At 42.5% G+C, this 25,448-nt stretch overlaps 1 protein-coding gene across 1 annotated transcript in view; it reads right to left on the bottom strand.

Moving 5' to 3' along the window:
• The window catches only part of LOC139584495 (neural-cadherin-like), a 120,675-nt gene that overhangs the window by 25,174 nt on the left and 70,053 nt on the right, over positions 1-25,448 (bottom strand). Inside the window, exons 20-28 of the mRNA XM_071416435.1 lie at positions 24,440-24,624; positions 22,817-23,043; positions 21,776-22,053; positions 13,079-13,293; positions 12,238-12,365; positions 11,845-11,972; positions 9,657-9,780; positions 8,918-9,098; positions 6,714-6,880 (exon numbers count right to left, since the gene is read on the bottom strand). Coding sequence (XP_071272536.1) covers positions 6,714-6,880; positions 8,918-9,098; positions 9,657-9,780; positions 11,845-11,972; positions 12,238-12,365; positions 13,079-13,293; positions 21,776-22,053; positions 22,817-23,043; positions 24,440-24,624 — 1,633 coding nt within the window. The remainder of the gene's footprint in view (positions 1-6,713; positions 6,881-8,917; positions 9,099-9,656; positions 9,781-11,844; positions 11,973-12,237; positions 12,366-13,078; positions 13,294-21,775; positions 22,054-22,816; positions 23,044-24,439; positions 24,625-25,448) is intronic.

Genomic DNA, 25,448 nt, shown 5'->3' on the forward strand with positions numbered 1-25,448 from the left:
GCCTGTAATTTTAATCATAGGTACACTTCAACAATGACAGACAAAATGAGAAAAGAAATCCAGAAAATCACATTGTAGGATTTTTAATGAATTTATTTGCAAATTATGGTGGAAAATAAGTATTTGGTCAATAACAAAAGTTTATCTCAATACTTTGTTATATACCCTTTGTTGGCAATGACAGAGGTCAAACGTTTTCTGTAAGTCTTCACAAGGTTTTCACACACTGTTGCTGGTATTTTGGCCCATTCCTCCATGCAGATCTCCTCTAGAGCAGTGATGTTTTGGGGCTGTTGCTGGGCAACACGGACTTTCAACTCCCTCCAAAGATTTTCTATGGGGTTGAGATCTGGAGACTGGCTAGGCCACTCCAGGACCTTAAAATGCTTCTTACAAAGCCACTCCTTCGTTGCCCGGGCGGTGTGTTTGGGATCATTGTCATGCTGAAAGACCCAGCCACGTTTCATCTTCAATGCCCTTGCTGATGGAAGGAGGTTTTCACTCAAAATCTCACGATACATGGCCCCATTCATTCTGTCCTTTACACGGATCAGTCGTCCTGGTCCCTTTGCAGAAAAACATCCCCAAAGCATGATGTTTCCACCCCCATGCTTCACAGTAGGTATGGTGTTCTTTGGATGCAACTCAGCATTCTTTGTCCTCCAAACACGACGAGTTGAGTTTTTACCAAAAAGTTATATTTTGGTTTCATCTGACCATTCTCCCAATCTTCTTCTGGATCATCCAAATGCTCTCTAGCAAACTTCAGACGGGCCTGGACATGTACTGGCTTAAGCAGGGGGACACGTCTGGCACTGCAGGATTTGAGTCAAGTTAACAAATAGATCACCGACCATTTCGAATCCAACCGTACCTTCTCCGCTATGCAATCTGGTTTCCGAGCTGGTCATGGGTGCACCTCAACCACACTCAAGGTCCTAAACGATATCATAACCGCCATCAATAAAAGACAATACTGTGCACCCGTATTCATCGACCAAGGCTTTCGACTCTATCAATCACCACATTCTTATCGGCAGACTCAACAGCCTTGGTCTCTCAAATGACTGCTACACCTGGTTCACCAACTACTTCTCAGACAGAGTTCAGTGTGTCAAATCAGAGGGCCTGTTGTCCGGACCTCTGGCAGTCTCTATGGGGGTGCCACAGGGTTCAATTCTCAGAGTCTTTTCTCTGTATACATCAATGATGTCGCTCTTGCTGCTGGTGATTCTCTAAAACTAAATGCATGCTCTTCAACCGATCGCCGCCCGCACCTGCCCGCCCGTCCAGCATCACTACTCTGGAATGGTTCTGACTTAGGATATGTGGACAACTACAAATACCTAGGTGTCTGGTTAGACTGTAAACTCTCCTTCCAGACTCACATTAAGCATCTCCAATCAAAAATTAAATCTAGAATCGGCTTCCTACTTCCTATAAAGCATCCTTCACTCATGCTGCCAAACATACCCTCGTAAAACTGACTATCCTACCGATCCTTGACTTCGGCGATGTAATTTACAAAATAGCCTCTACTCAGCAAATTGGATGGAGTCTATCACAGTGCCATCCGTTTTGTCACGAACACCCCATATACTACCCACCACTGAGACCTGTATGCTCTCGTTGGCTGGCCCTCGCTTCATATTCGTCGCCAAACCCAATGGCTCCAGGTCATCTATAAGTCTTTGCTAGGGAAAGCCCCGCCTTTCTCAGCTCACTGGTTACCATAGCAGCACCCACCCGTAGCACATGTCCAGCAGATATATTTCACTGGTCACCACAAAGCCAATTCCTCCTTTGGAAGCCTTTCCTTACAATTCTCTGCTGCCAATGACTGGAACAAATTGCAAAAATCACTGAAGCTAGAAACTCATATCTCCCTCACTTACTTTAAGCATCAGCAGTCAGAGCAGCATACAGATCATTGCACCTGTACATAGCCCATCTGTAAATAGCCCATCCAACTACCCCATCCCCATGTTGTTGTTATTATTATTTTTCTCCTTTGCACCCCAGTATCTCTACTTGCACATTCATCTTCTGCACATCTATTACTCCAGCGTTTAATTGCTAAATTGTAATTACTTCGCCACTACGGCCTATTTATTGCCTTACCTCCCTAATCTTACCTCATTTGCACACACTGTATATAGACTTTCCTATTGTGTTATTGACTGTATGTTTATTCCATGTGTAACTCTGCGTTGTTGTTTGTGTCGCACTGCTTTGCTTTATCTAGGCCAGGTCGCAGTTGTAAATGAGAACTTGTTCTCAACTGGCCTACCTGGTTAAATAAAGGTGAAATAAAAAAAATATTTAAAAAACATCATAACAGTCATTCATGCAACATAATAACAATGTTGAAGAGCAGGCCACATCCGGACCCAATGAAATTGCCTCTCTGCCAGCAGAGTGACAATCACTCCAACTATGCTTCCCAGTAAAGCAATGAAAACAATTAAGCATCCCAGCAAAGTGCTAAACATAGCCCATGTTAACATGTGTAGCTTAAGAAAGAAGGTTAATGAAATCAATAACTTGCTAGTAACAGATGACATTCATATTCGGACAATCTCTGAAACGCACTTAGATTATACCTTTGATGATACAGTGGTAGCAATATATGGTTATAACATCTACAGAAAATACAGAAATGCCAAAGGTGGAGGTGTTGCCGTTCATATTCAGAACCGCATTCCTGTAAAGCTTAGAGAGGATCTCATGTTAAATACTGTTGATGTAATATGGCTACAGGTTCAGCTGCTATAGACCAACAAAGTGCAAACAGTCAGTATCTGGATATCATGTGTGAAATGCTTGATAATGTACAGTATGTGATATCAACAAAGAGGTACAGTATATTTTCTGGGTGATTTCAATATTGACTGGCTTTCATCAGGCTGCCCACTCAAGAGAAAGCTTCAAACTGTAACTACTGCTTGCAACCTGGTTCAGGTTATCAGTCAGCCTATCAGGGTAGTTACAGACAGCACTAGAATGAAACCATTAACATGTACTGATCAACATCTTTACTAATGCTGCAGAAATGTGTTTTAAAGCAGTATCCAAATCCATTGGTTGTAGTGATCCCAATATAGTAGCCATATCTAAGAAAACCAAAGTTCCAAAGGCTGGCTTAATATAGTGTATAAGCGGTCATACAATACGTTTTGTAGTGATTCCTATGTTAGACCGCTCCCGAGTGGCGCAGCGGTCTAAGGCACTGCATCTCAGTGCTAGAGGCGTCACTATAGACACCCTGGTTAGAATCCAGGCTGTATCACAACCGGCCGTGATTGGGAGTCCCATAGGGTGGCGCACAATTGGCCCAGCGTCGTCCAGGTTTGGCTGGTGTAGGCCATGATTGTAAATAATAATTTGTTCTTAATTAACTAACTTGCCTAGTTAAATAAAGGTTAAATAAATAAATAAATTATGTAAAGAATATTTGTTGGTCTGTGGTGTGTAATGAGGAGCAACCAGACAGACGCTGCACTTGACACATTTATGAAATTGCTTATCCCAGTTACTAATAAGCATGCACCCATTAAGAAAATGACTGTAAAAACTGTTAAATCCCTGTGGATTGATGAGAAATTTAAAAATTGTATGGTTGACAGGGATGAGGCAAAAGGAATGGCAAATAAGTCTGGCTGCACAACCGATTGCCTAACGTATTACAAATTGAGAAATCATGTGACTAAACTGAATAAAAATAAGAAGAAACTACACTATGAAACAAAGATAAATGACATAAAGAATGACAGAAAAAAGCTTTGGAGCACCTTAAATGAAATTTTGGGCAAAAAGGCAAACTCAGCTCCATCATTCATTGAATCAGATGGCTCATTCATCACTAAACTACATTAATTATTTTCTCATTGGCAAGATTAGCTAACATAGGCATGACATGCCAGCAACAAACGCTGACATTACACATCCAAGTATAACTGATCAAATTATGAAAGACAAGAACTGTAATTTTTCAATTCTGTAAAGTGAGTGTGGAAGAAGTGAAAAAAATATTGTCGTCTGTCAGCCACCAGGGTCTGACAATTTGGATGGAAAATGACTGAGGGTAATAGCCGACGATATTGCCACTCCTATTTGCCACATCTTCAATTTAAGCCTACTAGAGAGTGTGTGCCCTCAGGCCTGGAGAGAAACTAAATTAATTCTGCTACCCAAGAATAGTAAAGCCCCCTTTACTGGCTCAAATAGCCGACCAATCAGGTTGTTACCAACCCTTAGGAAACTATTGAATTTTTTTTTTTTGTGTTTGACCAGATACAGTGGCTTGCGAAAGTATTCACCCCCCTTGGCATTTTCTTATTTTGTTGTCTTAAAACCTGGAATGATAATAGATTTTTGGCGGGGTTTGTATCATTTGATTTACACAACATGCCTACCACTTTGAAGAGTCAAAATATTTTTTAATTGTTAAACAAACAAGAAATAAGACAAAAAAATATAAAACTTGAGTGTGCATAACTATTCACCCCCCCCAAAGTCAATACTTTGTAGAGCCACCTTTTGCAGCAATTACAGCTGCGCGTCTCTTGGGGTATGTCTCTGTAAGCTTTGCACATCTAGCCACTGGGATTTTTGCCCATTCTTCAAGGCAAAACTGCTCCAGCTCCTTCAAGTTGGATGGGTTCTGCTGGTGTACAGCAATCTTTAAGTCATAGCACAGATTCTCAATTGGATTGAGGTCTGAGCTTTGACTAGGCCATTCCAAGACATTTAAATGTTTCCCCTTAAACCACTCGAGTGTTGCTTTAGCAGTATGCTTAGGGTCATTGTCCTGCTGGAAGGTGAACCTCCATCCCAGTTTCAAATCTCTGGAAGACTGAAACAGGTTTCCCTCAAGAATGTACCTGTATTTAGCGCCATCCATCATTTCTTCAATTCTGACCAGTTTCCCAGTCCCTGCCGATGAAAAACATCCCCACAGCATGATGTTGCCACCACCATAATTCACTGTGGGGATGGTGTTGGGTTTGTGCCATACATAGCGTTTTCCTTGATGGCCAAAAAGCAACATTTTAGTCTCATCTGACCAGAGTACCGTCTTCCACATGTTTAGGGAGTCTCCCACATGCCTTTTGGCGAAAACCAAATGTGTTTGCTTATTACTTTCTTTAAGCAATGGCTTTTTTTCTGGCCACACTTCTGTAAAGCCCAGCTCTGTGGAGTGTACGGCTTACAGAGCTAAGGCTTTACAGAAAAGTGGTCCCATGGACAGATACTCCAATCTCCGCTGTGGACATTTGCAGCTCCTTCAGGGTTATCTTTGCTCTCTTTGTTGCATCTCTGATTAATGCCCTCCTTGCCTGGTCCGTGAGTTTTGGTGGGCGGCCCTCTCTTGGCAGGTTTGTTGTGGTGCCATATTCTTTCCATTTTCTAATAATGGATTTAATGGTGCTCTGTGGGATGTTCAAAGTTTTGGATATTTTTTTATAACCCTGAGCTGTACTTCTCCACAACTCTGTCCCTGACCTGTTTGGAGAGCTCCTTGGTCTTCATGGTGCCGGTTGCTTGGTGGTACCCTTTGCTTAGTGGTGTTGCAGACTCTGGGGCCTTTCAGAACAGGTGTGTATATACTGAGATCATGTGAAAGATCATGTGACACTTAAACACTTAAATAAAGTCCACCTGTGTGCAATCTAACTAATGCTTGTTGAAGGACATTCAACAAGCACAGCACTTACACAAATTATTGATGACTGGCTGAGAGAATTTGATGATAAAACGATTGTGGGAGCTGTTTCGTTTGACTTCAGTGCGGCTTTTGACATTATCGATCATAGTCTGCTCTTGGAAAAACGTATGTGTTATAGCTTTACACCCCCTGCTATATTGTGGATAAAGAGTTGCCTGTCTAACCGATCACAGAGGGTGTTCTTTAATGGAAGCCTCTCAAACATAATCCAGGTAGAATTAGGAATTCCCCAGGGCAGCTGTCTAGGCCCTTTACTTTTGAAAATCTTTACTAATGACATGCCACTGGCCTTGAGTAAAGCTAATGTGGCTGTGTATGCGGATGACTCAACACTATACATGTGAGCTACTATAGCGAGTGAAATCACTGCAACACTTAACAAAGAGCTGCAGTTAGTTTCAGAATGGGTGGCAAGGAATAAGTTAGTATAAATATATAAAAAACTAAAAGCTTTGTATTTGGGATAAAACATTCACTAAACCATAAACCTCAACTAAATCTTGCAATAAATAATGTGGAAATTGAGCAAGTTGAGGTGACTAAACTGCTTGGAGTAACCCTGGATTATAAACTATCATGGTCAAGACATGTTGATACAACAGTAGCTAAGATGGGGAGAAGTCTGTCGATAATAAAGCATTGATCTGCCTTTTTAACAACACTATCAACAAGGCAAGTCCTACAGGCTCTAGTTTTGTTGCACCAGGACTACTGTTCAGTCATGTGCCACAAAGAGGGACCTTGGAAAATTACAATTGGCTCAGAACAGGGCAGCATGGCTGGCCCTTAAATGTACATGGAGAGCTAACGTTAATAATATGCATGTAAATCTCTCATGGCTCAAAGTGGAGAAAGTTGACTTCATCATTACTTATTTTTGTAAGAAGTAGTATTTTAAACTGTATGAAACTGTCTTATGTTGCTGGACCCTTGGCAGCAGCTAATGTGGATCCATAATAAATATAAACACAAATACAAGACTCACCTCCAGACGTAAGTATTCATTCTGCTCCTGCGAGAGGAGGCTGAGGAGGACACCGCTGGGGGCGTGGGTTCGCACCTGGAGCTGAAAGCTGGAGTGACGAGCGGGGAGTGACCAGCCCACCTGGTACTGGACATGGCTCCTCCCATTGAAGGAGAACTCTGGAACTTCTGTCAGTTGAAGAGAGAAAAACATAGAGTTGAATACAGATACAATGAGCGATTCAAATACAACATATTATTAATTAATTATACTGTACCCACTACTGTATGCACTCAGTAGACAACTCGAGACAATTCACATATGTGAGAGGAGCCAAACACAGTCATCTTACGTGTGAGCCATGCATGTAAAGCCTTCAGACAATGTTACATTCCAAAAGATAGGATAATTTGAAAAAAAAAGTTAAATCTTGAAGCTAACAAGAGCTCTAAACCTTCAGAGCTACAGTTGAAGTCGGAAGTTTCACATACACCTTAGTCAAATACATTTAAACTCAGTTATTCACAATTCCTGACATTTAATCCTAGTAAAAATTCCCTTCGGTCAGTTAGGATCGCCACTTTATTTTAAGAATGTGAAATGGTAGAATAATACTAAAGAGAATGATTTATTTCAGCTTTTATTTCTTTCATCACATTCCCAGTGGGTCAGAAGTGTACATACACTCAATCAGCATTTGGTAGCATTGCCTTTAAATTGTTTAACTTGGGTCAAACGTTCCGGGTAGCCTTCCACGAGCTTCCCACAATAAGTTGGGTGAATTTTGGCCCGTTCCTCCTCATAGAGCTGGTGTAACTGAGTCAGGTTTGTAGGCCTCCTTGCTCGCACACGCTTTTTCAGTTCTGCACACACATTTTCTATAGGATTGAGGTCAGGGCTTTGTGATGGCCACTCCAATACCTTGACTTTGTTGTCCCTAAGCCATTTTTTTCCACAAATTTGGAAGTATGCTTGGGATCATTGTCCATTTGGAAGATCCATTTGCGACCAAGCTTTAACTTCCTGACTGATGTCTTGAGATGTTGCTTCAATATATCCACATAATTTTCCTACCTCATGATGCCATCTATTTTGTGAAGTGCATCAGTCCCTCCTGCAGCAAAGCACCTCCACAACATGATGCTGCCACCCCCGTGCTTCACGGTTGGGATGGTGTACTTCGGCTTGCAAGCCTCCCCCTTTTTCCTCCAAAGATAACAATGGTCATTATGGCCAAACAGTTCTATTTTTGTTTCATCAGACCAGAGGACATTTCTCCCAAAAGTACAATATTTGTCCCCATGTGCAGTTGCAAACTGTATTCTGGCTTTTTTATGGCGGTTTTGGAGCAGTGCTGAGTGGCCTGAGTCCTTGGCCTGAGTCCTTGCTGAGTTGCCTTTCAGGTTATGTCGATATAGGACTCGTTTTACTGTGGATATAAATACTTTTGTACCCGCTTCCTCCAGCATCTTTACAAGATGCTTTGCTGTTGTTCTGGGATTGATTTGCACTTTTCGCACCAAAGTACATTCATCTCTAGGAGACGGATGCATCTCCTTCCTGAGCGGTATGATGGCAGCGTGGTCCCATGGTGTTTATACTTGCGTACTATTGTTTGTACAGATGAACGTGGTAACTTTCAGGCATTTGGAAATCGCTCCCAAGTATGAACCAGACTTGTGGAGGTCTACAATTTGTTTTCTGAGGTCTTGGCTGATTTTTAAAATTTTCCCATGATGTCAAGCAAAGAGGCACTGAGTTTGAAGGTAGGCCTTGAAATACATCCACAGGTACACCTCCAATTGACTCAAACAATGTCAATTAGCCTATCAGAAGCTTCTAAAGCCATGACATCATTTTCTGGAATTTTCAAAGCTGTTTAAAGGCACAGTCAACTTAGTGTATGTAAACTTCTGACCCACTGGAATTGGGATACAGTGAATTATAAGTGAAATAATCTGTCTGTAAACAATTGTTAGAAAAATTACTTGTGTCATGCACACAGTGCAGACTTGCGAAAACTATAATTTGTTAACAAGAAATTTGTGGAGTGGTTGAAAAACGAGTTTTAATGACTCCAACCTAAGTGTATGTAAACATCCGACTTCAACTGTATGTCGTTTAGATCATATTAGGACTCTGCTATGCAATGCAGTCCACTCCACCTTATGATACCCAGAGACAACACCTGTTATAATCTGACTGTTAATTCTCTAAGGATATACCGTCTTCACAGTGGATCCCTGTGTACCCGGGCCCACACTGGCAGCTGAAGGAGTCCCACTGCCCGTTACAGTGCCCCCTGGCGCCACAGACTGGTACACCCATGTTCATACAGTTCCCATCAGTCAGAGAGCAGCCTGGGGCAGTGCTGGAGGATGCCGAGGGAGAGCCAAGGTCATAGAGCTGGAGCAGAGGGAATAGAGAGAGAGGGGGGGGGGGGGAATGAGGGAAGGAGAGAGAGATATGTGGAGGGACAGAGAGAAAGAGAGAGGAAGAGAAAAAAAATACAAATTGAGGGCGAGAGAGAGAAAAGAATAAGGGAGAGAGAGAGATGGCATGATATTTTAGGTGTATCTTCAATAATGCACAATACATCCTTTTCTGATGCCTAAAGTAGAGAGGCGCAAAGATCATGGGCATAAATGAGAGAAAGAACTTGAAGGAGAATACATTGCACCCATACATGTAACCTGTCTGATAGCACTGATATAGTCTGACTAAAGTGGAATGTGATGACAGAGACATCAGCATTCAGAAGATGTTCCCAGCTTAGCCTTGAGCTCACATTTACATTCCTCTTGAACTCCCGTTTTTAAAAACACCTTCCAGCGAGTCAACCAAACAGACCAAGGTGTGAGAAAATAAATAAAATTGCAATGTCTAGAGCCAAGATGGAGTGAGAGAGGTAGACTATTTTCTTGTTAGGGTGTTAGGCCAGAGCTGTAGACTTTTGTGTCTTACCTTACTGTCCACAACCAGGTTGCGCAGACAACCATTGAAGTGCTTTTGCTGTAGCTGGGGATACTCATAGGACATGTTCTCGTTGACCCCCCCTAGCTGCAACACCTGACTCCCATTCAGGTACCTGTGGAGGAGGTCACACTTCACTGTCAATGTCTGACCATTCCGTCCGTCCATCCATCCATCCATCTATCTATCCATCAAGTTTGATTATTCGCAATATACATATGATATACACTCACCTACGTATTTATTTGGACAGTGATGCTAAAAAAAAAATTGGGCTCTATACTCCAGCCTTTTGGATTTGAGATCAAATGTTTCATATGAGGCGACAGTACAGAATGTCACCTTTTGTTTGAGGGTATTTTCATACATATTTGTTTTACCGTTTAGAAATGAAAGCACTTTATGTTCTAGTCCCCCCATTTGAAAGTGCCATAAGTATTCGGACAAATTAACTTACAGTACCAGTCAAATGTTTGGACACACCTACTCATTCCACAGTTTTTCCTTTATTTTGACTATGTTCTACATTGCAGAATAATACCGAAGACATCAAAACTATGAAATAACACACATGGAATCATGTAATAACCCAAAAAGTGTTAAACAAATCAAAATGTATTTTATATTTGAGATTCTTCAAAGTAGCCACCCTTTGCCTTGATGACAGCTTTGCACACTCTTGCCATTCTCTCAACCATCTTCATGAGGTAGTCACCTGGAATGCATTTCAATTAACAGGTGTGCCTTGTTAAAAGTTCATTTGTGGAATTTCTTTCCTTCTTAATGCGTTTGAGCCAAGCAGTTGTGTTGTGACAAGGTAGGGGTGGTATACAGAAGATAGCCCTATTTGGTAAAATACCAAGTCCATATTATGGCAAGAACAGCTCAAATAAGCAAAGAGAAACGACAGTCCATCATTACTTTAAGACATGAAGGTCAGTCAATCCGGAAAATGTCAATAACTTTGAAACTTTCTTCAAGTGCAGTCGCAAAAACCATCAAGCGCCATGATGAAACTGGTTCTCATGGGGACCGCCACAGGAAAGGAAGACCAAGAGTTGCCTCTGCTGCAGAGGATAAATTCATTAGAGTTAACTGCATCTCAGATTGCAACCCAAATAAATGCTTCACAGAATTCAAGTAACAGAAACATCTCAACATCAACTGTTCAGAGGAGACTGCGTGAATCAGGCCTGGTAGAATTGCTGCAAAGAAACCACTACTAAAGGACACCAATAATAAGAAGAGACTTGCTTGGGATAAGAAACACGAGCAATGAACATTAGACTGGTGGAAAACTGTCATTTGGTCTGATGAGTCAAAATTTGAGATTTTTGGTTCCAACCGCTGTGTCGTGGTGAGACGCAGAGCAGGTGAATGGATGATCTCTGAATGTGTGGTTCCCACTGTGAAGCATGGAGGAGGTGGTGTGATGGTGTGGGGGTGCTATGCTGGTGACACTGTCTGTGATTTATTTTGAATTCAAGGCACATTTAACCAGCATGGAAACCGCTGCATTCTGCAGTGATACGCCATCCCATCTGGTTTGCGCTTAGTAGGACTATCATTTGTTTTTTAACAGGCAATGACCCAACACACCTCCAGGCTGTGTAAGGGCTAATTGACCAAGAAGGAGAGTGATGGAGTGCTGCATCAGATGACCTGGCCTCCACAATCACCCATCCTCAACCCAATTGAGATCGTTTGGGATGAGTTGGACAGCAGAGTGAAAGAAAAGCAGCCAACAAGTGCTCAGCATATGTGGAAACTCCTTCAAGACCGTTGGAAAAGCATTTCAGGTGAAGCTGGTTGAGAGAATGATTCCACAATGATTACATCAAGCTGGTGACTACACACTTGTTGGATGCATTTGCAGTTTATTTTGGTTTGTTTCAGATTATGTTGTGCCCAATAGAAATTAATTGTAGATGTTGTAATGTGTCATTTTGAAATCACTTTTACTGTAAATAAGAATATAATATGTTTCTGAACACTTCTACATGAATGTGGATGCTACCATGATCACAGATAATCATGAATGAATCGTGGATGGATAGAGGTTATTCATTTTTGTTATGCTTTTCAGAGGAACCATTTTGTCCATCCACAATATCTTGGCTGGCTAGAAGGTGTGATTGGTGCGACGTTCCAAGGGGCGGGGTTCTGAGGAGGACATTACCTGTCCCTATTAGGCGTGACTCCTCTGACCTCACAGGAGGAGCGGTCCTCAGTCATGGCCCAGCTGTCCACGCCCTCAGTTTCCATAACGATAGCACTGGAGCAGCGGTCCAGGGTGAAATGCACATCCTGAAAACAGGAGCGAGGTTAAAAACATGTGTCTGTGTGTGTTTCTGTGTGTTTGTGTGTGTGTGTGTGTGTGTGTGTGTGTGTGTGTGTGTGTGTGTGTGTGTGTGTGTGTGTGTGTGTGTGTGTGTGTGTGTGTGTGTGTGTGTGTGTGTGTGTGTGTGTGTGTGTGTGTGCGCGTGCGCGTGCGCGCACACACACACACACACACACACACGTAAGAACATGAAAGAATGTGTTGAATACAGTCATCTAATAGTCCATTTACTTTACTGTTGCTTCTAACTTCCAGTCGGTGCCAACGTCTGTCAGACACAACCATGTTGACCTGCAACTGCAGGACCAGGGTCCCAGACCCGTGGTTGATCTTCAGACTGGGTGTTCCACCAATCAGCTCTGAAGGGAAAGAGAGGTCATCAATGTCAGCATCATCACCATGCCATTCCACCTACAGACTTAAAGGGTCAAAGTTCTACAGTGGTGTAGGATGCTCTTCTGATACTCTTAGAGGGATGTTGTTCAGTGTCAAATAGTAAATTCATACAAATGTACATACATTACATGAAACTGTATATATAGAGTTCATTCCAAAGGTATGGATCATTATTTTGGTCTACAATGATGAAAAAGTCAATCAATAAACAAGGCTACATTGTTTTAGTTTGAGTGGCTTGACTCTGTATGGGCTGTATGACTAAGCAACCCAATAAATCCAAATCATGCTGAATATCTCCCACACATCCAGTTAGTTATTCAATTCATGCACCTTGGTTGGACTGGGAGGCAGCGACAGTCTACATTTGCCATTGTGTAACAGAGGTGGTTTGTTAAACCATACTAGCCTGATGAATAACCTTGCTTGTATCACCCCCCCCAAAAAACAAGTTAGCTCCCAGCTAATGCCCATCGCTTAGCTCAGCGGGCTAACGTGTCTTACTGAGGCACGCAGACGACCCAAGTTCAAATCCCAAGATGATGAGTAACCTTGCCTGAGACCTAAAATCCAGAGTTACAGTAGCGTCCAGTTAATGCCTAGACTTTAGCTCAGATGGCTTTTGTGATCTCCATTACCCGGGTTCAAATCCTGGGTGGGTAACATATTACCCTACCTATAGCCATGTAGTCCTCTGGGTCTCCAGGCTGCAGGGTGGCCAGGGGCCCGCTGTAGAGTAGCAGGCCGTCCTCAGCCTCTGTGATGAACTCCAGGGAAAGATGGCTATCAAAGCACGGCCTTATGGGAGGAAACCAAGCATAGCCGTTGCCAAGGAAACTTCGCCTCGTCTGCTGGCATTCAGGACCCTCATGCTGCGGTGGGCACTGGCACCTGTGGTGGCATGAAACAAAAGCAGCCCAGAGAACATTAACAGTTATTTCTTCCCTATTGAAACATTATGATGGGGCTGGCTCTACTTTCATATATCTCTGTGTAAAGTGCTGTGGGATGTGACTATGTTTATAAATGACAACATACAGTAGACAGACAGGAGAATAGGACTAATAAAACACGCCACATACAGTAGCTGCTAGTGCATTAGGCATGAAACACATCAAGTACATATGAGAATACTGCATTTAATACATTAGATAGCCTTATCACATTGTTCAGCCTGTGAGCCTCAACACAGGTTTTGTTGCTGAAAAATCCCTTACAACCGCTCGGCAGCACATCAGATCCCTTTGTTCGAACATGATTCATACTTTTCTAGGTACCCTACAGTATCACTGATTCTCAATATCTCCTTGTTTCCGACCCATTACTCTGCTGTGCAGATTCCCTGGCATGGTGAAGTGCATGTGTGTGTTAAGCTAGCAGTGGTCCATAGAAGAGCTCGAGTCTGTAATCAAGGCAAAGGAAGGGAAAGGAGAAGTAGTCGCCGATACATCAGCTAGAGTGCTTCTTCATGGTATTCCTCCCAACTAGCTCTAGAATTAGACGTTCATAAAAAAATTCTCAAACATCAAATTTCGACGTTTTTGCAAACTTTAATTTTTAAGGTACATGCTGACCAGACCAGTATCACACGCATGTTGATTTTGTCCAACCAAACCAGACGCGATCAGGACACGCAGGTTGAAATATCAAAACGAACTCTGAACCAACTATATTAATTTGGGGACAGGTCGAAAAGCATTAAACATTTATGGTAATTTTCCTAGCTAGCTAGCTGTTGCTAGCTAATTTGTCTTGGTATATAAACATTGGGTTCTTATTTTACCTGAAAGGTACAAGGTCCTCTACTCCGACAATTAATCCACGGATAAAAGGGTGCACCAAGTTCGTTTCTAGTAATCTCCCCTCCTTCAGGCTTCTTCTTCTACTTTGGACTTTATATGGTGGTTGACAACCAACTTTAAGGTGCATTACCACTACCAACTGGACTGGAGTGTGGACCTAAGTTCCTCATTAAATCACCAATGTGGGTATGTGCTCCTAAAAACCAATAGGGAGATGGCAAGTGGGTATATGCTCCTAAAAACCAATGAGGAGATAGGAGAGGCGGGACTTGCAACCAAATTCTATTTTAGCGCCTGGCTATGCAAACACTCATTGACGCGTGCGAACAGTGTTGGTGCAATGATTGAATAACATGTACAGTATCAGTCAAAAGTTTGGACACACCTACTCATTCAAGGGTTTTTCTTTATTTTGACTATTTACCACATTGTAGAATAATAGTGAAGATATCAAAACTATGAAACCAGCATGGCTACCACAGCATTCTGCAGCAATACGCCATCCCATCTGGTTTGTGCTTAGTAGGACTATCATTTGTTTTTCAACAGGTCAATGACCCAACACACCTCCAGGCTGTGTAAAGGCTATTTAACCAAGAAGGAGAGTGATGGAGTGCTGCATCAGATGACCTGGCCTCCACAATCACCCGACCTCAACCGAATTGAGATGATTTGGGATGAGTTGGACCGCCTGTCACACCCAGATCTGTTTCACCTGTCTTTGTGCTTATCTCCACACCCCTCCAGGTGTCGCCAATCTTCCTCATTATCCCCAGTGTATTTATACCTGTGTTTGTCTGCTGCCAGTTCTTGTCTTGTCAGGTCTTACCAGCGTGTTTTCCCGTCTCCCTGCTTTCTCAAGTTCTGTTTCCTAGTTTCCCCAGTTCTGACCATTCTGCCTGCCCTGACCCTGAGCCTGCCTGCCGTTCTGTACCTGCCTGACTCTGACCCGCTTCCGGAACTCTGCCTGTCCTGACCCTGATCCTGCCTGCTGTTCTGTACCTTATTGACTCTGCCCTGGATTACAGACCACTGCCGTTGACCTGTCTTTTGCCAATAAACATCTGTATGCTGTATGCATCTGGGTCTTATCCTGAGTTCTGATACCGCCGAGTGAAGGAAAAGCAGCCAACAATAGCTCAGTATATGTTGGAACTCCTTCAAGACTGTTGGAAAAGCATTCCAGGTGAAGCTGGTTGAGAGAATGCCAAGAGTGAGCAAAGCTGTCATCAAGGCAAAGGGGGGCTACTTTGAAGAATCTCAAATATAAAATATATTTAGATTTGTTTAACACTTTTTGGGTTATTACATGATTCCATGTGTGTTATTTCATAGTTTTGATGTCTTCAGTATTATTCTACCGTGTAGAAAATAGTAAAAATAAAGAAAAACCCTTGAATGAGTAGGTATGTCCAAACTTTTGACTGGTATATATGTTATGGGATATATAGACATTATGGACAGTATGTGATGGGATGTATAGACTTTATGGACAGTATGTGATGGGATGTATAGACATTATGTACAGTATGTGATGGGATGTATAGACATTATGGACAGTATGTGATGGGATGTATAGACATTATGGACAGTATGTGGATAGAATATTTAGTGTATCTGTAGAAGACACAGGATAGAATAGTATATATACAGCAATAGTTGAATAGGATAGCATTGACTAGAATACATATGAAATGAGTAAAACAATATGTAAACATTATTAAAGTGACCAGTGTTCCATTATTAAAGTTACCAGTGATTCCAAGTCTATGTACACAGGGCAGCAGGGTGGTAGCCGGCTAGTGACAGTGACTAAGTTCAGGACAGGGAACTGGGTGGAGGCCGGCTAGTGATGACTATTTAACAGTCTGATGGCCTTGAGATAGAAGCTGTTTTTCAGTCTCTGGATGGACGTCGAATACTGACTTGTATCACGGGTGAAATGGCTGAAGCCTCCACTTCTTCATGCTATTTCTCCACTTCTTCATGCTCTACCTCCACTTCTTCATGCTATTCCTCCACTTCTTCATGCTATTCCTCCACTTCTTCATGCTATTCCTCCACTTCTTCATGCTATTTCTCCACTTCTTCATGCTATACCTCCACTTCTTCATGCTATACCTCCACTTCTTCATGCTATTCCTCCACTTCTTCATGCTGTTCCTCCACTTCTTCATGCTATTCCTCCACTTCTTCATGCTATTCCTCCACTTCTTCATGCTATTCCTCCACTTCTTCATGCTATACCTCCACTTCTTCATGCTATTCCTCCACTTCTTCATGCTATACCTCCACTTCTTCATGCTATACCTCCACTTCTTCATGCTATTCCTCCACTTCTTCATGCTATTCCTCCACTTCTTCATGCTATTCCTCCACTTCTTCATGCTATTCCTCCACTTCTTCATGCTATACCTCCACTTCTTCATGCTATTCCTCCACTTCTTCATGCTATACCTCCACTTCTTCATGCTATTCCTCCACTTCTTCATGCTATTCCTCCACTTCTTCATGCTATTTCTCCACTTCTTCATGCTATACCTCCACTTCTTCATGCTATTCCTCCACTTCTTCATGCTATTCCTTCACTTCTTCATGCTATTCCTCCACTTCTTCATGCTATACCTCCACTTCTTCATGCTATTCCTCCACTTCTTCATGCTATTCCTTCACTTCTTCATGCTATTTCTCCACTTCTTCATGCTATACCTCCACTTCTTCATGCTATTCCTCCACTTCTTCATGCTATTCCTCCACTTCTTCATGCTATTCCTCCACTTCTTCATGCTATTCCTCCACTTCTTCATGCTATGCCTCCACTTCTTCATGCTATTCCTCCACTTCTTCATGCTATTCCTCCACTTCTTCATGCTATTCCTCCACTTCTTCATGCTATTCCTCCACTTCTTCATGCTATTCCTCCACTTCTTCATGCTATACCTCCACTTCTTCATGCTATACCTCCACTTCTTCATGCTATTCCTCCACTTCTTCATGCTATACCTCTACTCCTTCATGCTATTCCTCCACTTCTTCATGCTATACCTCCACTTCTTCATGCTATTCCTCCACTTCTTCATGCTATACCTCCACTTCTTCATGCTATACCTCCACTTCTTCATGCTATACCTCCACTTCTTCATGCGATTCCTCCACTTCTTCATGCTATTCCTCCACTTCTTCATGCTATTCCTCCACTTCTTCATGCTATACCTCCACTTGTTCATGCTATACCTCCACTTCTTCATGCTATACCTCCACTTCTTCATGCTATTCCTCCACTTCTTCATGCTATTTCTCCACTTCTTCATGCTATTCCTCCACTTCTTCATGCTATACCTCCACTTCTTCATGCTATTCCTCCACTTATTCATGCTATTCCTCCACTTCTTCATGCTATTCCTTCACTTCTTCATGCTATACCTCCACTTCTTCATGCTATTCCTCCACTTCTTCATGCTATTCCTCCACTTCTTCATGCTATACCTCCACTTCTTCATGCTATTCCTCCACTTCTTCATGCTATTCCTTCACTTCTTCATGCTATACCTCCACCTCTTCATGCTATTCCTCCACTTCTTCATGCTAATCCTCCACTTCTTCATGCTAATCCTCCACTTCTTCATGCTATACCTCCACCTCTTCATGCTATTGCTCCACTTCTTCATGCTATTCCTCCACTTCTTCATGCTATACCTCCACTTCTTCATGCTATTCCTCCACTTCTTCATGCTATTCCTCCACTTCTTCATGCTATTCCTCCACTTCTTCATGCTATTCCTCCATTTCTTCATGCTATTCCTCCACCTCTTCATGCTATTCCTCCACTTCTTCATGCTATTCCTCCACTTCTTCATGCTATACCTCCACCTCTTCATGCTATTCCTCCACTTCTTCATGCTATTCCTCCACTTCTTCATGCTATTCCTCCACTTCTTCATGCTATTCCTCCACTTCTTCACGCTATTCTGCCACTTCTTTATTGTATGCCTCCTCTAGTGAATCTGCATGCCTACTAGCCGTAAACAGTAATCAAATAAATGCCTTGATATAAAGTGAAATACACGCAGAGAGAAAAATATCACTTTGAATCCTAAACAGGACAGAATATTCTCAGACCCCTGGTGAAACGTGATGTGAGACTAACTTGCCTTGGTAGATAATGTCAGAGCCATCTATTTTCATGTGGCGTCGTATCTGAGTGGATGGCTCTGCTTTGTACAGTTAGGGGCTGTTTTCTCTTTCTGTCAAAATCTCCAACTCTGTTTATTCTGCAAGGGCCAAGACATGTCAGGAATACTGATCCATACAGAGAGAGACAGGGGATGATTCTGTGGTGTGTGTACACACACATACATACATGGAGAAAGCATGCACACACGTTTGTGCCTGAACATACACACACGTACACACGTACACACACATACACATACATATACATATACACACACACATAACACACCTTCCCAGGCATTCTCCATGTGACTCCAGAGAGCAATGCCAATCCAGACTCCAGAGCACAGGTCATGTTTCTTCCTCTGACTGACACGGTCTGATAAGGCCAATGTCTCAGACTGGCTATTAAGCTCTCTCGACATGGGATTTGCCCAAAATTTGATTTTTCACACACATTCTGAATACACATTGGGTTATATAGCAGCATCTATATTCTGACAAGGGCTCTCTCACAAGACTGCAGACTGCAGCATGCTTTTTACTAGTGCCCATAGGGCTCTGGGACACACCCCATGAGTGTGATCTTCATGTTCTAAGGCAGTGGTTCTTAACCTGGGTTCGATCGAACCCCAGGGGTTCGGTGAGTCAGTCTCAGGGGTTCGGCGGAGGTCAAGACACACATCCGACTCATATGATTCGTGATGACACGCCCCGCTTGGCCATCATTGGCTGCAGGTGATCACGCTACATCGCTTGGCCTATCTGTGCTGCAGGGAATTTGGTGCGCTCAGTAGTCGACTTGTGACTGTCGTGATGGTACGTCTTGTGATTTCTTTCTTAATATTTTAATCCCTTCATACTTACTATGTCGAGCAAAAAAAGAAAGTGGTCGAACGAATATGTACAATATGGATTCACATGTATAACGGAACGTGATGGGAGTCAGCGTCCTAACTGCATGATTTGCAATGCCAAGTTGAGCAATTCTAGTCTAGCACCGGCAAAACTAAGAGAACACTTCCTTAAGCTGCATGGAGATGGAAAATACAAGAACACAACGCTCGCTGAATTCAAGGTGAAGAGAGCCAGATTCGATGAAAAGGCTACTCTGCCTGTTCTCGGCTTTGTACCCATCAACAAACCGATCCTCACAGCATCGTACGAAGTTGCTTACCTGATCGCAAAGCAGGGCAAACCACACACCATTGGTGAAACACTCATAAAGCCAGCTGTGTTGAAGATGGTGAATATCATGCTGGGAAAAGAGGCTGAAGTTAAGTTATCCCAAATTCCTCTTTCAAATGACACCATCAGCGACAGAATAGAGGACATGAGCAAAGACATCTTGGCTCAAGTAGTTGCAGATCTGAGATCATGACGGAGCTCCAGTCATGCTGGGAAGAAAGTCTGGTTTTGGTGCGCTAGTGAAAGCCGATGCACCACACATCATTGTTACGCATTGTATTCTGCACAGGCATGCGTTGGCATCAAAAACCTTGCCTTCAAAACTGGCAGAAGTATTAAAAATTGTAGTGGAATGCGTGAACTATGTGCGAACTAGTGCTCTGAGGCACCGCATCTTCAGTGAGCTGTGTAAAGAAATGGGCTCTGAATTCGAGGTACTTCTGTACCATTCTAACGTTCTGTGGTTATCCCGGGGACAGGTGCTGAATCGTGTTTTTGCCGTGCGTGTGGAATTAGCCCTGTTTTTGCAAGAGCACCAACATTGTCATGCAGATTGCTTCAAAAATTCTGAGTTCATTCTCATTTTAGCGTACATGGCTGATATCTTCGCAGCTCTCAATCATCTCAATCAAAAGATGCAGGGCGGTGGAGTCAACATCATCGAAGCGGAGGAAAACCTGAAGGCTTTTCAAAAAAAGCTACCGTTATGGAAACGACGAACAGAGAACGATAACTTCGCAAACTTTCCCCTGCTGGACGACTGTGTAAGTAAGATCGAAGATGTATCTGGAATCGGAGACATTTCTGTACCCGCGGAACTGAAGCAAGCAATTGCCACGCACTTAGATGAGCTTGCAAAGTCTCTCGACGGATACTTCCCTACAAGAGAGTCATATCCAGCATGGGTGAGACAGTCGTTCACGTTTAGTGTTGAGACAACAGATGTCAATGATGAATACCTCAATGAAATCATTGAAATTCAGCAGAGCCAGGTTCAACAGCAACTCTTCAGAACAACAACGCTTTCAACGTTTTGGTGTCAACAAATGGTAACGTACCCTGTTATTGCTAAGAAAGCTCTGGAGATTTTCATACCGTTTGTTACAACATATCTTTGCGAGCAATCCTTTGAGGATGCTGGACATAAAAACGAAGAAAAGGAACAGACTTTGTTGTGAAAATGACATGAGAGTGGCACTTGCCAAGGTGAAGCCGCGCATTTCTGAACTGGTCTCTGAAAGGCAACAGCAGAAGTCACACTGATTTGCAGTAAATATTCATTATTATGTTTTTGTTTTTGTGTGAAAATCATGTTTTGATGATTTTGTTCTTTGAACACACGGTGTTGATGTTGATGCACGGTTCATTTTGTGCACCAGTAAAATATATACCTATGTTTTGAATTTGAAAAAATCGTATTTTATTTTTCCAATTAAGAAGGGTTCGGTGAATGCGCATATGAGACTGGTGGGGTTCAGTACCTCCAACAAGGTTAAGAACCACTGTTCTAAGGCCTTAAGGCAGACGTCTGTTTGCCTTACTTAACTTTACATGTAAATGGTATTAAGTGGGATTCTGAAAAGTTGTCAGCACTTGGGAGAGGGGTGTGTAGTGCTTGTTGTAATCTCACTGGCCCACATTTCTTAAATCCTACCAATTCTCATCATCAAATTAGCTCCATGCTATTTCCTCTGTGATACACCCACATGGGGCCTTGTACTTTTTAAAATGGATTTCTGACTGCTTTATATGGTTAGCGTTCAAGGCTCTAATATATCATTATGAGGCAATTTATCATCAAGCTATAGATTTTTTTACCCTGAATTTATTGTCATTCTTCTTCTCTAATTTATTCAGATTGGTGTCATTTCTGATTATGGTATAATTTTCTCCACATCAACATCTGTGTCTAGATTTCCTCCTGACTATTTCTATCACCTTCTCTTAATTATCTCTCAATTGTCTCCGATGGAAGGATCTTTATCTTGTGTAATAAATAAATTACCATAAAGACAGGATACGATCGTGTTCGGTAGAGTTAAAGCGGAAGAAAAAGCTCCGAAATAAAGTGAAAAAATGAGGAACTATCTGCACATGTTCAATAAGACACTCTTATTTGTGTTTTCTGCTGCGATGTGCCCTAATGAACAAAACCCAGTTCACATAGTCCTCAGGTGATGGTATTGCTTTGGTCCCTACTCTCTGCTCACCTGTACCCACTGAGGGTATCCATGCAGGTGCCTCCATTGAAGCAGGGGTTTGTGAGGTAGGAGGAACAAGCCTGATGGACCCGGTCCCTGGCAGAGCAGCCACACCGGGCAGAGGACATCATCGTCACAGACACCAGTGCTATGTTCCCGGCATCGACCAGAGTGGGTGTGTCACTGACGCTGAGCTGTGTGGAGCAGCCGCCACCCGGCCTGCAGTCTGTGTACACACACTCATCCACCTCTACCTGGGACACGTTCACCCGCAGCAGAGACTGCAGCTGAGGAGACGGACAGAGAGAGGGGTTGGGGGAAGAGAAAGAGGGGGATAGAGAGAGATGGAGAGATGGAGAGAAAGAGAGAGGGAAGGAGAGAGAGGGGGAGAGAAAGAGAGAGGGGGAGAGAGTTGGAGAGAGCGAGAGAGAGGGGGGAGAGGGGGGAGAGGGAGAGAGAGATGGAAAGAGAGAGAGAGCGGGAGAGTGAAATAGGGAGAGAGAGGGGATGAGTAGATAGATAGATAGATAGATAGATAGATAGATAGATAGATAGATAGATAGATAGATAGATAGATAGATAGATAGATAGATAGATAGATAGATAGATAGATAGATAGATAGATAGATAGATAGATAGATAGATAGATAGATAGGGTAAGGGAGGACAGAGAATGATGAGCCTGGCTGATACTCCTCACACATACAAATATTTACTTAAAAAGAAACGAGTAGATCTCCAAAATGCCAGATTTATTTTCAATAAATGAATGAGTCCTGAGATAGACAGAGGAAGGAGGGTTGGCGAGAGAGTGAAAGAGGGATGGCGAGATAGAGGGAATGAGGTGAGGGAGAGAGAGAATGAGTAAGGAAGCAGTTATGAACACAGAAGGGGGAGAGTTGATGCGAACAACATTAATGAAAAAGATATGAATGCACATTGCACCTCTTGGCTGATAAAGAAACGATATCGACAACACCAAACTCTGCACCCAGAGATGTATGAGCTAAGATCCCTATCTTCAATACGGGAAAACATTGAGGCGTGTACCTTCTTTGTATGCGCCGCCAGGTATCCGTGTAGTTTCTCTGGGCGCAGGTAGCCATCGCTGTGCACAGAAAAGCGCACGTCCAGCGTCTTCGGTCTAATGTCTGTCAGGCTGAAGACGTTGATTGTGCCTGATCTGATGGACAGGTGTTCAGACAGGAAGCCCCTGAACATATCCTGTCGACTCCTCTCGTCCACCCGGGACTCAATAAACTCTCTGGCAGTGATGCCTGCAGAAGGAGGAAATACACACACAGGCACACACACAGATAGAAACACACCTCAGGCATTAGAACCTCAAGAACATTCACTATTTACTGACAGGGGAAGTTGATCAAAGTGAACTCAGTCTTGGTTCAATTAGCAAATAGAATTGATCTATACTGGCCTCACATTGATTCACTCACCCATGTAGTGAAACTATTTAACTTACCGTTCTTTAATTATTTCCACTGAGACCGATTCTTGGCTCCAGTATAAAACATTGACGGCCTCACTGTCAAATAGATTTAGAGGTCGAAGCATTAGCAATGCAATGCGTCTCTTCTAATAATATCGGAGAGGATGGAAAAAGTCCTCTTTAATCTCTACAAAGTGAAATTGATGCCCTGGCATGCCTAATAGCCTTGCAGTCTATTCATAAAATGGATTTTCAAATGTCAAGGACTAACCTGGCAGTTTTGAAATTGACCTTTACATTTGGGATTTGCCCAGAGAGAGCCAAAAGACCAAGACATTAAACTTAATATGTTTGTGAAAACGGCACCTGAGGTGTGATACACACTGCTGCTTGAAGTGATAGGGACTATAGGTTATCCTAATAGATTTGTTATAAAGTACATACCTCACAGCTTGTAAAGGTGAAAAGGTGAGCTCCCCCAATTCGACGTAAATCGCTTGGATCTTTTGTAAAAGCTTAACATAAATCCAATCCATTGAATTTGCTGACTCACAGCGTAGCCTCAGATGTAAAAGTACCAGTTCTAGATCCAGAGATACTCTCTATTTTAAGGTGTATAAGTCTACAGGTTTCTGTACGTTTTTAAATTAATTCATTTTTATAATTTACTCATTCTTCTTTCTTCTATTTTAATCCAGAGAGCAGCAGCTGATTCCCCATGAATTAATATCACAATCTGATTGAATCCTAATGACAAAACCTTGTCTATTATTGTCTTTCTCAAACCAAACATATGTCTCGAAAGCTACATTGTCTATCTCTCCAACAACAGAACGAAGTAAAATAAAAAGCCTGACGTTTGGTGTGGGCGGCAAGATGAGCGATAGAGTGCAAGAGAAAGGAAAACAAATGGAAAAAGTTATTCATGTTGACAGGTTCAGACTCATCATCTCATATAGAGCATCCCTGCTGTGGAGTAACAGCAGCTGAAGTAGCACGACTCTAGTTGCTGAACGATGGGTGGGTCCCTCTGTTGAAAGGGTTCTACATTGAACCCAAAAGGGTTCCACCTGGAACCAAAAGGGGTTTTACCTGGAACCCTATTGGGACAGCGAAGAACCCTTTTAGGTTCTAGACAGCACCTTTTTTTCTAAGAGTGTAGTCACGAATCATGACATAAACTGTAGAATAAATAAGTACGATGTTGTCATGCTGCAGTAGCTTACCGGTCAGACGCAGGGAGGCTGACGAGTGGATGGCCATGTCCTCTAGCTCCCGGACGTGAACTGTGACCCCAGACACCACGTCTGGCCACACCCCGTCCGACACTCCCACTCTGAGATAGTAGCTTCCCGCTAGGGTGTTCTGTCTGATGGCCAGGTGGCCTGAACTCTTGTCTAGAGTGAAATACCTGTAGGGGAGGACATAAATGTGGTGGAAAGCTTAAATGACTGGGTAGTATTCATTAAGGGCATGCAATGGAAAACATTTTAAAATACAACGGAAAATGGAAATAAATGTTTCTTATTGAACAAGGCCAAGCAGTTTAAGTGTTTATTCCATGTTTTATTCCGTTTTGTGCCTACAACCCTGGACAACCAAAGGAAATTAACAGAAATAACAACTGTTTTGTTTCTGCTGGGAGGTAAATGCTATTTTGTTTACATCTCCACCAAAGGAGCTCGGTAGTTGTCATAGAAACGGGTCAGGATTGGCATATGAATAAAACAGGAATGTGTAAAATATGCAATTGAGATTTTCTTCTGTTCTCTGACTGTGTTAGATGCAAAATTGCAAACAATCTTGGTGTAAATATTCTTGATCCTTGTTCCCCAGCGAGTCCACCAGTTGATATGATACAAATGCATCCTCTGATTGCTCTGATTACATTAACATTTGACATTTTTGTCATTTAGAAAATGCTCTTATCCAGAGCGACTTACAGGAGCAATTAGGGTTAAGTGCATGTTGAACAAGAGGCACTTGTTGGCCAAGTAGGAAATGTGGTAATATCCTCCATCCTTTCCATTTCTTTGACTTTCTTTGACTGTTACTGTTCATTGTCTCTCCTGTTGCCTAGTCACTTTATCCCTATTTATATGTATATATCTACCTAAATTACCTCTTACCCCTGCACATCAACTCGGTACTGGTACCCTGTGTATATAGCCAAGATATCGTTACTCATTGTGTATTTATTCCTCATGTTATTATCTTTCAATATTTCTATTATTT

Source organism: Salvelinus alpinus, chromosome 9, assembly GCF_045679555.1.
Source record: "Salvelinus alpinus chromosome 9, SLU_Salpinus.1, whole genome shotgun sequence".
Classification (NCBI taxonomy): Eukaryota; Metazoa; Chordata; class Actinopteri; order Salmoniformes; family Salmonidae; genus Salvelinus; species Salvelinus alpinus.